Source organism: Ambystoma mexicanum, chromosome 3p, assembly GCF_040938575.1.
Source record: "Ambystoma mexicanum isolate Mex_15411 chromosome 3p, UKY_AmexF1_1, whole genome shotgun sequence".
In the NCBI taxonomy this organism is placed as follows: Eukaryota; Metazoa; Chordata; class Amphibia; order Caudata; family Ambystomatidae; genus Ambystoma; species Ambystoma mexicanum.
Window position 1 is genome coordinate 107,161,971 of NC_090925.1, and position 14,388 is coordinate 107,176,358.

The 14,388-nt window shown below is 45.9% G+C and overlaps 1 protein-coding gene across 4 annotated transcripts in view; it reads left to right on the plus strand.

Moving 5' to 3' along the window:
• LOC138580132 (zinc finger protein 25-like) overlaps positions 1 to 14,388 on the plus strand; it is a 340,122-nt gene that overhangs the window by 209,102 nt on the left and 116,632 nt on the right. For all 4 annotated transcript variants that reach the window (XM_069650436.1, XM_069650437.1, XM_069650438.1 and 1 more), the window contains one exon: positions 6,312 to 6,401. In XM_069650436.1, the coding sequence (XP_069506537.1) occupies positions 6,312 to 6,401 (90 nt within the window). The remainder of the gene's footprint in view (positions 1 to 6,311; positions 6,402 to 14,388) is intronic.

The window sequence follows — 14,388 nt, forward strand, 5'->3', positions numbered from 1 at the left end:
GTTCTGGATACCATCCACAGACAAACGGGCAGACAGAACGACTCAATCAAACATTAGAAGGATATCTCAGATGTTACATTTCTGCAGCACATGATAGTTGGAAAGGTCTCCTGCCCCTAGCAGAGTTTGCATAAAACAATACCACACATTCGGCTACTCGTCTAAGCCCTTTTTTTGTACCTACGGGTTTCACCATTCAGTGTTGCCAACAGTTAATTCCTGCTCATCTACTTTTCCAGATATCGACAGAATGGTAGATGCCATCCGAGAAGGACAAAAAGAAGCCTGAGAAGCCTTGCTTGAGGCGCAACTCAAAAGTTAAAGACAAGTTGACAAGCACCGAACCACTGCCCCATTGATACAAGTAGGAGACCACGTATGGCTGTCTAACAAGTTTCTTCCAAGGAGACTAGTTTCCTCTAAACTTTCACCTAAATTCTTTGGCCCTTTTCAGGTGCTAAGGCAAAAGGGTCCGGCAGCTTTTCATCTAAAACTGCCTCACTTATGGAAACGCATTCATCCGACGTTTCATGTCTCACAATTAAAACCTGACATACGGAATGACTTCCATCCGCACCCTACCAAAAAACCTCTTCCAATCCTTACTGACACAGGTCTCAAATATGAAGTTGCAGGGATCTGTGATTCTCGCTACAGAAGGGGGGTTTTGCAGTTTTTAGTAGATTGGAAAGGGTATTCGCCAGCTGAGCGATCTTGGGAACCCGCTTCGGCTGTACATGCGCCCAGACTTGTGCCTGCATTTTATCACTTCCATCCCGGTAAACTGGGCTTTGTCTCCCATAAAAGGGGGCATACTGTTACAAACCCTCTGGGCATTCTTGGAAAATGGTCATTGTGGCGCCGTTGGCGTTGTTTCTCAAGCATTCAGATTTTCCTACCTAAGATGGCCGCTGTATAGCAGGGTGACAGTACAGTGGTTCTGAAGGCATTCGATCTTGCTCCTCCAGTCCATGCTGAGAAAGTACTTCCGGGACCAAATACAGAACGGCATCGCATTGCTACTGATTACAGCAGTCACGCTTCGTGAGTATCGCAGCTAGGAACTCCTATACTTTTTTGCTTGCATTCCAAACCCCATATTCACGTTTTCGTTTTCCTTTTCCTTCTTTCCTGCTAGCAGGAACTCCCTCTTTTCCCCCGTGTCCATCTGTTCGCTCACACAAGGATTTTCTAATCCAAACATTTCCGGGGAACTGCACAACGTAAGTAGACATACCACTACATCACATCCAATACACCTGACTTCAGACATACCAACTCATCTTATTTACTTCTTTAATTTAGAATCTCATGCAACTCGCGGTTATGCGGATTGCATCTCCCAGCCACCATCTCTATTCCCTCGTGGAACGTTTCCCCGAGAATATCTTCCAATCTCCATTCAGGATTCTGGTACGAATATTTCCCAGTACTAGTGGTCTCTATGTTCCCTGTCTTACCTGAGTTTGCTTAGGATTTGTATCCCTATCTAGATCCTCTCTCCGAGCTCCATCGAGGATTCAGCCTACTTTAACCTCAGCAACAACTAGCGTCAAGGGTAGTATATTATCCATTCATTTAACTTACCTGTTTACTTTTATCCGGGTTAACTTCCCATTCTCATTATAGCTAGTGTTGGAACTGGATTGAACACCCTGACGTCTCGAGGACGATCCAACGGCGACTAACTACACCCGGAAGACACACACCTGAGACAAGCTCCCTTCCGCTTCCAACGATCACCATCTACAAGGGTTTTCTTCCCCTCGAGGGTTTCCCTGGTGTTTTCACATTGTACACTTTACAGCTGCCCAGTGAAAGAACGTCAGGGGAATCTCTCCTATCCTCAATCTATCGTTTGAAGATCAGGTTGGACTTCGTATTCTTGCACTCGTGTATTACTTGTGAGGGTGAAAGAGTGCACCTCCCAAATCCAATGAGCGCATGTCCCGAGTCAGGGATAACAATGCAATTTTCAACTTTTGTAAGGCAGAATGGACAACGGTAAAGTAAAATCTGGTGAAATCACCTTTACTCTTCAGTTTTACTCTTAGTCTTGTAAAAAAGTAAATGCAGTCTGCAAATTAAGATTTGCAGACAGCAGTCACCAGTGGATTCCTACAGAATCTGCCTGCTTTTAATCTGTGCTAAAAGGAGGTGAATTCCATAAGAGTCCATTTGCTTTGCATCTGCATGAAAATCTCATGGTCAAATGGTTAACTTCAATGACAACATTCTAAACTCCAACTCTGAAATTCCTGTGTTTCCAGTCAAAACTCCCAGACAGACTCTCAAACTTCTGCTCACCGGTGCCCCAAGCTTGCCATAAACTGTGCTCAGGCTAGTTCTGAGACATTCCAACTCTTGAAGCGTCATTCTGATGTCGACAGAGACACACAAGTGTGGAGATAAAACTACACTTTCCTTCTATGTTTGGGTGCGCCCCTCTCATATGTAATAGAGTGGAGACCATGGATTTGGGGAATACAAACTCCTAGTCTCCTAGTCTAACCTTTTTGTCAGCCTCCTTCTCTTGTCTCTTCATAGAACAGAATCCTGTCATCAATATCAATTGCCAAAAAGCTTGCATTCCATAGGTTACCTCACCTGTCAGTCAGCCTACACCCTCCCAAGTGTCCTGATGTCACAGGGTGCTGCTATGCCCTCTAATGGCAGTACCGCGGTCCCCTTATCTGACCAGTGGAACTGACCATTGGGAGTGATATCACCATCTCACAGGAGAAATTAACCATCTTTATGCCAGGAACCTGCATCCCCAAAGGAAGAACCATGTAGAGCAAAGGAAGAAACATGGTCACCCTAGCCACAATTTACCTAGGGACTAGACATGCAGTACAGAAACATGTTAAGCTAAGAAATGATCAAGATCACGCCATCCAAAGGTCTTGATGAATGTCCAGTAAAATATGTTGATAAAACATTGATCTCTAGAAAAGGGCCTTTTCTGTTTGAGAGCCTGGGATTGAAAGACACCAGATCCCAAAAAAACAGAGGGCCGGCCCAAAATGAAGGGTGCTGGTGAACCTTAACCATCCCTCCAATTGCATCTACGCATCATTCTCAGTGTTGGCAGAGAGTGTGCACAAGGTTGCAGATTGATAGGTTGATCCAGCCCAGTGGAGCTGATAAACGAGCTGGAGTCTGGGATGAGGTAGAATAGCTGTGCATTGCAAATCATTTTTATATCTTGCCATCAGTGGATCTACGGCTAACACACCCTCAAGTCTGTGGACCAATTGTTTTGTGGGTTTTTTTATTCACGAAAGGTGAGGTACAAGGGATGCAAGCAGAATAAGCTACAACTGTTCTATAAAGGCATAGCAAGTTTTTAAAAAAATTAACTAATCCACTTTCCAACCTTAATGTCTGTCCTGCAACATTTTTTCAGTATTGGAGTCCAACATCCAAATTAAAACGAAAATTAAGCATGGATGCAGTTGCTCCTACGCAACTGATTCTTCTTTCCTCAGTCTAACATTTAAGTAAGCTGACTTTACAATTTTCAAAAGGAGGAGCCTAGTCTAAAATATCCTTCCATGTTTCATAGGTGGAAAATGGTGGTAATGTAATAAAAATAAATTACTATTCCTCATCCGGACAGTAAGGCTGATCATCAGTTCCAAGGAAAATAAGTTTCAACAATTTACAAATGTATTTTCGTGATAACAAGTGAAAGTGGTCATTCCCATAAATATAATAACAAACATAGAAGGATTGGACATCAATGGACACACCCTAGTAGGGCATGAGACCAGGAGAACTTGTGAGTGAGTAAAAGGTAATCTTTATATAAAGATAAAGTGGGGCACGCAGAGGACTCTGCTACTCCGAGAGCGCTCTGCCAACATTACAGGTTAGGTACATTATAAGTCCAAAACACATCATCTATGACGTGTTCTATAGGGGATACAAACACTTTTCATTGGACATGTTGACATAAGACATTATACAATGGATAATAGTGCTGGTTGGCTGGAACCAAAGTTGTTACTTCTTGAGGAGTGTGGGGCAGCTGGGCCCATCTGCGAGGGGTGATAGTTCACTTTGGGTCCACACAGCTATAATATCTGGCTAAGCTAGACTTCACAGTAATCATAGGTATGCATGATTTAGAATGGCACACAAGGTTTACCATAGCACATTAACATCGATAAATTGTAAACCAAGGTGGGCATTCTTGACATAGACCCGAGGGTGGAGGGGCAGCTGTGCGGTGGTCTGGGTGCCTTATTTTGCGTGTGATTCCGGGGCACATTTATCAGGCGTCTCGGGGATCCAACAAGGGTATCGGGAATTGTTAGTACATGAAAAATATATATGTTTGCTCTGGATTAGTTATACGGGTGGCAATTTAAGGGTAGCCCATGGCCAGGGGTCCCACCTCTGCTACATCAAAGAGGTGAAGGGCTTGAGGTTCATTCAGACAGTAACTCTTGATGGTGGGGGCTGTTTGAGCATGGGCAGTTTTGTGGAGACAAATGGTTTCCAAGGGCCAGGCTCCGGCCTGGTCACACCAGGGCAGTGATCTCCGAGAAAGAAGAGAGATACAGTGTCAGCTTGCAACAATTTGCACCCAGGCTTCCGTGAGAACAGGACAGCTGCAGCGTAGACAGAGGGGAGGTGGTGGAGGCTGTCATGCTGGCTGTGCCGGAAGCTGGACAGGGGAGAGATGCAGGCTTGCCTCTGCGAGTTTCATGTGAGGCCTAGCAAAAGATGGAGTTGTTGTAAATTCAAGATGGAGTCCCTGGGGTCCTGCTAAACACATTGGTTAGGTGTCATTCAATGGCTACCTCTGACCCGCCACCAGTGTTCGGCCGAGGGTGTACTGCCAACAATTGAATAAGCATAACCTGTGCTTCGCCTGGAATGTAGGGGGACTCAAAAACTGCTCCTTCCTCCCATACACAAGTTCAGCTCCTCCATAATTACTGCTCAAATTACATCTTCCAAATCTTTATCCTGTTCCATCAGTTGTGTTTAGCAGGAGTAATAGAAACATCAAGTCCTCCTATATTGATTGATTTGATTTTATGCATGGGTGCAATTGCCTTTCTGTGCATACAGTTAATGAAAGTACCTACTTAATTAATAAAAAAAAAACTCCTATTGCATTTTAGAACATTTTGCGGCATTTTTCACAATATCAGAAATGGAGCAAGGTAAAACATTGGTATGTATTTCGGGGCAGGTATATGTTTTAACAAAAAGGTCCATTCAGTCTAGAATTAAAAAAACAAAAATGAGTAAGCACTTTAAATTGTTGTTAGATATCAGAGATATGCTTAAATCCATTAAAGTTGATCATCAGAATGCCATAAGCCATTTAAAGACCACTGTTTTATGAATTTATCAGAATTACCAGGACATTTAGATCTCTGGAAAGAGGAGTCAAATTAATAAAGATATCTGAGTTTTAACATATTTCGGCCCACATAACATGCAAGTCTCTACTGACATTTTTAAAAGAATTTTGGTTTATTGAATTTGGCTTACAAAAAGACACACACACCACACGCTTTACTATTAAGTAAATATCTTAACCTCTTTTTCCAAGCTAGGAAGAGCCCACCTGCCATTTTATTATTTAAGTTGCTGTTTTTTTTTAGTGCATGTCTTGGGTGCTTAACCTGCCAAAGACAGGTAGCACATACTGGGCCTCATTACAAATCACCCGGTATGGAAACAACGGTGGTGGTAAACCCGCTGCCACTGTTGTTTTCATGCCGGGCGATCACAACTCCTGCAGGCGGGAGGTGATGTTCCCGCCAGGTCTGACCTGGCGGGTTTAACACCGCCCGCCTGCAGGCGGACGAGGAAACACCGGCAGCATTACGAGATGCTGCCGGTGTTTCCATGATCCCCATTTCCATCGAGTCCTATAGGACTCGATGGGAATGGGGATTAACACCATTCCGCCTCCGTGATTCCCGGAAAACCGGGGTTGTAATGCCCCGGTAATTCCGGGAATCACGGAGGCGGAATGGTAATACGAGTCCGGCGGTAACCAGGCGGTTTTACCGCCGCGGTTACCGCCGGACTCTGTTTGCAAAAAATAAAGAAATGTGGCTAAAGTGGTTGTTATCATTAAGTTACAGCAACTGCTAGGAGAGCGATGAAGCGTGATGGTTTTGCACTGCAAATGATAATTCTTCAACAACACTTTGTTCTTTTCTTTCTCAATGTCAACGTTCAATATTTTGACCCAATAAGAACATTAATTTAAAACTAATGTACAAAGTATTGCCATTGTATGTGTTTTTAAATACTGAGACATGTCTTTATCACATCAGATCTTTCATTGACCATTAAACAAGAGGTAGAGGCCTATCCAGTGGATGATCAGGCCATGGAGAGAAAAGAAAGCCTTAAGAATTCTGCAGGTGAGTGAATTGGTGATACCTCTTTGTAAGTGCAAGAATAAGAACAATACATCTTGCCCTTCAACTGGGAATATGGGCCATAGATTGGTAACACTTCTTGAGGGTATTTCTTTTGCCTGCACCATTCATTCCTGGAGATGCTCTTAATCTCACCATCTGCTGTTGTCATCCTTCATTGGTCCCACAGAGGCTGATCATTTGTGCCATTTATCAGCATTTTCCAAACATTTCAGACAAAATCCAAACCTTTTTTTAATACTGTTCAACAGTTTGTCCCTTTATTTCGTTTACATGCTTTTTAAAAACATTTGTCATAGTGTGGTGAGACAATGACCCTAATGACTAGTTTCCCGGTGTGGCAAAAATGCTGGTAAAAGTGCCGGTAATTCCAGCACTTTTACTGCACCAGGAAACTACAAGTTTGCCGGTGGGGGTTAACTGATATACCTGCAGCAAAGAGTTGGAGGTAAATCAGACCCCCACTGGCAAATAAATACCAGTATTTCCTGCACCTGAAGTACTGGTGCAGGAAATACCGGCAATGCCCTTCATGGAGTACTATTGGACTCCATGGAATGGGGATTTACAGGTGTTTCCGCCGCTTGTAATATCCTGGTAATCCTGGGATATCAGGCGGTCGAAACGGTAGGTGAGTTTGCTGGTATCCCACCGAAATGACCGGCAGGATACCGGCAAACTCATAATTTGGGCCAATGTTGCTTTTAGGGCACCTGTTGGGTGAGGACCAGAAGTCTGGGGGACAGGGGAAGTCACCAGCTGTGAAAAGCGATTGCCAATAGTTTGAATATGGGGAATCTATGAGACTCTCTTCCCCCACCTCCCAATATTCTATATAGATGCACCCCCTATGGAAAGCGCAGATCAGGGAATAGATATTCCAAACCCCTAGAATATAGGAACAGAGCCAGAAAACGACCTGGCAGGCCCAATTGAAGTGCACGGGGGCTCTTGTTAGGGAGAATTCTCAGAAATGTCCTAATTCCCTACACCTTAGAGACCTCCAGCAACTTTTCTGGATTTTGAGGACTTGATTTTTTTCCCACTATCTCATGTATTTTAATGTGATGTCTGAGCTTTGTGTTTCTTTTGGTTATGGAGCCTGACAAACTCCCTAGGCATCACTTTTTACATTGTGTCACACCGCACCTTCAGTGCAGTGGCACAGGGAAGTCTTTCAAATTTCCCAAAGGTTTAAATACCTTCTCTGGGATTTCCCAGAGCAGTGAAGTGAAATTGACTTTCCTTACCATTGTAACTTTCTAGACCCAGCACACACTATCTTACAATAGGGTGCTGGAGGGGCTTCCTAGTATCCCCTTTGTCTAGCTTCTCATGTAACATTTTTATGTTACCCTTTTCTCACTGAATGGCTGGTGGCAGAGGTTTTGTTTTAACTAGCGCAGTGTGCATTTACTGCGGGCTGCGTTTGCAGCTGCAGTAAAGCACCCAAGGGTGCCATTTTGTCAAAATGGCCCTACTCTTCTTTTATCGCCATTTCTTTGTGGAAAGGTCCTTCTTGAGATTTACACTGTGCGCCAACCAGGTTTGGTCCCATTGTTCGCTTTGCCTTTGGCGGGATTCACGAGTGAAACCTGCCTCTGGCTCCAGGGTGTCTGGGGTAGGTAGGAAGTGAGTGAGGTTGCCAAAACTCCCTGTGCTTAATCTCCTAGGAGACCCAAATGCACTTTGTACTGATTGACCGGCTGACTGTCCGGCAAGGACCGCCACCCTGCTGGGTGACTGAAAGCTAGGCTGGAATTAATGGGAGAGAACTGAATAAAAGGAGAGGCTTTTTGCTTGGAAGGCAGAGCAACTTCGTCACTGGACGAAGGAACCAACGAAGAACTTGAAGAGGACGCCTGCTGCAACTCCTGGACCGTTGGTTTGCCCTGTGAAGCCCTTCTGCTGTGCTGAAACTCCAAATTCATATTGACAGAGAAGCCCCTGCAAGGACGACTTCTCCCCGAGTAGATGGGACCAATCAACTCCAAAGTAAGCCACCTGGACATCCTTCTCGGAGCTGGTTAAATTTCCACAGAGTTGCTGCTGGAATCCGTATAACCAGGGAGAGGAAAACCAGATTGTGTGCGTTGCTTTTAAGCTGGCCTAGAGCTCCAGGAAGATTCTCCGGACTCCTAGGAAGCAGGTATGACCGAGCTGGAGCCCCCTCAAGAGAGTGCGGGACCCGAGAAGCAAGGAACGCCCATCTCGACTGCAGTGTTGCTATTTGCGGTAGATGCGAGAAGCTGAAACACTGAACAGCCACTGATTTGAAGATTGCCGGTTGTGAGCGGTGACCGTCCCATTGCAGTGCAGGAGTCCACAGAAGTCCTCCCTCTTGTCCCCACAACTGAGGCGCAGGAACAGTGAGATCTGCAGAGTTGCACAGGAACAGAAGTCATCTGCTGCACTTTTTCTTCAATTCAAAGGCAGTGTACAAAGTCTGAGAGAACTTACCTCTTGCTGTAGAGTTGCTTGCATCTTCTACTACTCACAAGTCTAAGGCTTGTGGCCCTACATTTGATTCTTCTTTTCTTCAAAGACTTTTCTACATACCTACCAGAAGTGCTTCATCCTATATAAGACTTTTGCCCACTGACTTTGGCCTAGCCTGTTATACTAAATGACTCTGCTGTGGGGATCCAAAGGTATTTGCCTGCATAAGAATATTTGTGGTCTCTTGTTCTAATAACCTTTTCCTTTTACCAACTTATAACAGTATTCTAAATGCAAACAGTAAGATATTAATGTCCCCAGCACCCTAGCTATTGAAGTCGCCTGAGGGTGTAGGTTGTGTCTGTTCGCCATCCCAAAAGGGTCTTTACTGATTCAGAAACTAAGAGTGTACAGTATTGAAATGTTGTTTGTGTGTTACTATTATATTGCTGTCTTCTGAAGAAGGCTTATTCTAACTGACTGATTAATACATTAATAATTTTTTATTCAAGAAACCTTGAGTGTAAGAGTTTATTTGAATACTTGTCACTGTGAATCTCTGTGTAACTCCCCTACAGCTCACATTGACCCATCTTGAGATAAGCGTGGCTGCTCAACACGCTACCAAAACTGTGTAGTACAAGCTTACACCATAGGTTGGGTTTCCTATACCTGTGGTCAGAGTTGTTTGTAGTGTTCCCAGAGGGTACTGCATACAAACTTTGCCTAACACTGGTGGCAGGCGGTGAGGATATATTGTAGAGTTGTTACACTAAGAATTTGCTTTGCTTTTGTTCAACTAAAAACCTTCACAAGGCTGAGCTCCACTAGAAATGCAATTGTAACCTGGCAGATATGGATAACTTCAGGCGGGAAGCCCTGATCATTTTAGCAGTAGAGCAACTGAAAGAAATGTGTAAAATCAGGAATCTCCCTGTTAAAGGAAAGAAAAATTGACTAATGGCAAGATTATTGAATAATCAAAGTCTGGGTAGTAGGCCTGTCACACCTACTAACCCAGGAAATGTGGAAAATGATAATGAGGATGATAATTCAGAGTCTAACTTTAATATTGTTGAAGAGTCGGAAGAGTCAGAGGAGTCTCGGGAAGAGGGCCCATCTTTTCCTCAACAGGCCCTTATGCCTCAAGTTTTAGCCAAAGGGACCCCACAAAGTCCATCACTGAGTCCAGAATGTGTGTCTCTTGAGAAAAAAAAACTTTTTTTTTAAACATCTCTTAATTAACTGGTTCACATCTCCACCTCAAACCATATCACATTTACATCAGTAAAATACAAGCTCATCAGCAGGATAACAACAAATAACACCATGCAACCTTTAGGGCTCACTTGGCGCACCTACTTATTGTCCTCTTCTCCCCACACCTCCGTCTGCCGGGTGAGGGAGTGTAGCCACCTATCCCGCCCTCCCTTCATTCCATCTCCTTATCCCTCGCCAACAGATACGCTGTCAGTGGGCCCCATATGTCCTTAGGTCTATTCTGCAGTCCACACAGGGCGGCATAGTCTTTATCGGTATCGCTCAACCGCAGTAGGTCCTTCAACCACCCTTTCACCTCTTGGGGGGAGGTATGTGTCCATTTCATGAGGATGCATCTTCTAGCTATAATCATACATGATGCCAGAAGTTTACTACACTTCGTGGGTATACCCGGAGACCACCCCAGCATGCCACATAGCATTGTGCGCGGACCGTTCTGCCCCATGATTTCCGCCATGATCCCGAACATCCCCTCCCAAAAGGAGAGCAAAGCGGCACACTCCCATAGCATGTGGATCATAGCCGCCTGATCTTTCGTACACCGCGCGAAAGCAGCAGATTTTGTTGCAACAAATGTATGCGCTTGCGCTGGCGAAATATAGACCCTATGGAGTGTCTTAAGTTAAATCAATTGCAACCTTGAACTGAACGCCCCAGTGTGCGTGATTCCACATAATCTTCCCCATTGCTTGTCCCCTAAAGTGACCCCACTTTCTCGTTCCCATTGCCCTTTGCTTGGGGGGGTCCCGATGTGTATCTGCTAGTATCATCTTATATATTGTCGAGGTCACACCACTGCACCTCTGAGAGTTGCGTATATAATGCAGCAGGGGCGTAGTCCGAGGGACCTCTGGGAAAACTGGCGACCACTCTTTAAAGGCCGCCCTCATCCTGTAATATTGTAATGTGCGTTTGCCTCTTGAGACATAAACTTCGCTTCAGGATACATATCCTCCAAGGTTTCAATCCCCGCCCCTCCCCACTCCCCTACTATGGACATGTCACATGTGGGCGCCAGGGCCTCAATCTGCCATAGCCGAATGCCCGGGTCAAACGGGTTTTCCACTCCTACCCTTTTCATAACACGCCTCCAGGCATGCACTGTACATGACACGGGGTCATTTGTCAGCCACTCTCCTCATAACCAAGAGTCCCTGCAACGAGTAAGAGTATACCGAGCCTCTCTCAATATGCACCTGCGGTGGCCCACGCGCCCCCTGCATCCAGTATCTCGCAAAAGACAGCTGGGCCGCCAAAAGGTATGCCTCGATATCTGGAGTGTCTCAATAATCAGTTTGGGAGATACCTTAGGTTCAAACAATCAGGTCGCATGGGCGTAGACGGGGGCATTGGCGGGGGTGCTTAGCTAACCATCCTTGGTAATTTCGGTGAGGGATGGTATTACGATCTGTTGGTACACGTGTGACCGCCCCTCCTTTCTAGGGTCATTAACTCAGGATCGATGGAGGTACTACTGCCCCATGGGGGCATGTGACTGGTGCCTGAAAGGCGGTGGGATTTAGGACCAGGTAGCTCGTATTCCATGGAGTCAGGCAGTGGCAGCCTCTGACACGGGGGAGAGTGGCGGATGCTTGAAACGGTTCCGGCAGGATCGGGAGGGAAGGCAGGGCTAGTCTGTTTGAACACCGTCTATCTCGAGAGGGCCTGGGCAGGAGGAGGGGGAAATGGCCTTGCAGCTCCGTGCGTGGCTTCTTGCACAAGGCGGTTTACTGTCGTATGGGTGAGGGGCGACTAACAACACATGGGGTTTCAAAAAGCACTCATATGTATTTGCATTAACATGGGATACTAGCTGGGGAACATACTTTTTTACATAGCATTTCACATCTACAGTTGACATACGAACATGAGGTAGTGTCAGGCAGGTGTGTATAAAGAGTGTATAAAGAGAGTAACACAGGTTATTGTTCATTGTTATCAGCTGTCCAGTTCTTGTACATCTCTTCACTATATACAGTATCGGTTGCACATTTTTCTCTTTACCCATTCTCCATTCTCCTTTACATTAGCAGCGAACGTTAGTCAACAAGGCACATATTACATAAATGGTTTCTACATGTTGCAAGGGTTTTCGGGGTGGGTATGGGTGCGAGGCGCCACGCTGTCTATAGTTGGGGGGCTTGGTGCAGGGGTCAGGGCCTGCAGGGTTTGGGCTGGTCTCAGTTACATCCTAATGTTCCCGTTCATGGCTGGGGCAGTGATGTACTGCGGAAGGTTAACAGCGACAGTGTTTTATTTTGTTGTTTGCTCGCGTCTGGTGACTTGTGAGAACGTGTTCTCAGCGGATCTGCCATGCAGTGGGAGGTGGGGGAAGTGTGGGCCTCTGTGAGCGTGGTCAAGTGGGGGTCACTCTGCAGCGTTCAGTGTCCCTGCCTTGGGTTAGATATGCACATTTCTAGCAAGATGGGGATGGCTTAATACAAGATGGGGTCTATGTTCTGCCACATAACGTGGTGGTGCAGCCCCACGTGAGGGCCTGCATCCGCCCTGCCACCCGGGAGGCCGGGGGGCTGCCGACGAGTCATGGGTCTTAACCAGGGTGGGACATGTAGTGGGGGGGGTCCTATTGACCTACCCTTCCCTACAGCCACTGCCCGGGGGCGCGGGACACCACTTCCCAAGCGGCCAACCGCACTTTAACAGCAGAGGAGAATCAACCAAAAAAAATAAAATGAGATAAACGCATTCATGCATGCCGCAGGACTGACTAGGTACATAACTAGCTATATTCCAGCTTGACCCTCCGAGGCGGGAGTTCCGATTGAGCCCGCTTCCCGTTGACCTCCTTCCCTTGACTTAGATACGCCTGGTTACATATCTCCTCAAGCGCAACCTAACGGACCGTCTCCTTGTCCCTTATCTTCTCAGTTCGGCAATTTCTCGATAAATTCATGTGCAGCCGGCACATCTGTAAAACTGTAAAAAAATATGCTCTCCCATTGTGCTGCACCCTGAGTTTGGATGGGTACTGCATGGAATACTGCAAGCCCTTCTCACGCAGCCTTCTTTTCACAGCTGCAAATGACATACAGGCCTTCTGGACTACTGGGGTAAAGTCAGGATAGAAGGAGACTCTGCTGTTCTCATACATGAGGTCTCCAAGATCCCTAGCCCGTCTTAATATGGCATCCCAGTCGCGATAATTGATTACCTTAGCAATGACCGGCCGTGGATTTTGACCTGGCCTTGGCACCACCTGCGTTATCCTATTTGCTCTCTCTACTAAGAATTGTGAGGACAAAGCCAGACCCTGCAATACATCCTTGATAAAGGTCTCCATGAACACCTCCAGGTTCTGCTGGGGAACAGTTTCCGGAATCCCGACCACTCTTATATTGTTACTACGTGACCTCGCTTCGAGATCTTAATTTTTATCCCTAATGGCCTTCACCTCTCTTCTCAGTTCTTGCACCGCCTGGACTGTCTCATTGCTTGTATCTTCTAGCACCCCCACCCTTGTCTCCCCCTCTGAGGTTCTGCTGCTTTCCTTGTCGATCCTTTCTTGCTTCCTCTCCAACTTATAGGTCAGCCCATCCAAGTTGGAGTTAATAGCAGCAAACCCGGACCTCACCTCTGCCAGGATCATACTCAATTCTGAGGAAGGGGGTTCCTCACTCACTCCCTCAGGCGCTTAGATGTTTCCGCGAGGTGCACTGCTTGCGCCATGTTGGCCGGATCTGTCCCCGGCTCATTTGCTTCACGATCCCTCCGAGACCCCTCCTTATGCGTGAACGGCAATTGAGTTTGCTTCTTGCCACCCATCACCAACAATATCTTCCAGGTTTGTTTATTTATTTATTATGCGCACCAGACCCGAAGGTATTAGGGCGCAGAAGAAGGAAAAGAGGGTTGTTCAGCTTAGGTTACATTGCTGTGCGTTACAGTACAAAATAATAATAAACAGGCCACTGTTATATACAATATGTACAATTATACAGATATATATATACAGTTGTACGCAGTAGTGGACAGTGGTGTGGCGGTGTGGTGGAAGGTCAGATGTCATGCTCCTTAATCCATTGGGTGAGGTTAGATCTGAAGCGTGAGTAGGGCATGTCTTCTTTTAAGGAGGGTGGGAGTGAGTTCCAGTTTTGGGCAGCTTTGACTGGGAAGCTACTACCACCAGTCTTTATACGTTTGTATCTAGGCACAAGAAGTAGATTAATATTAGCTGTTCTAGAGGTTCGATTAGTGGATTGTCTCCGGAATCTGGAAGTAAGGTACTGGG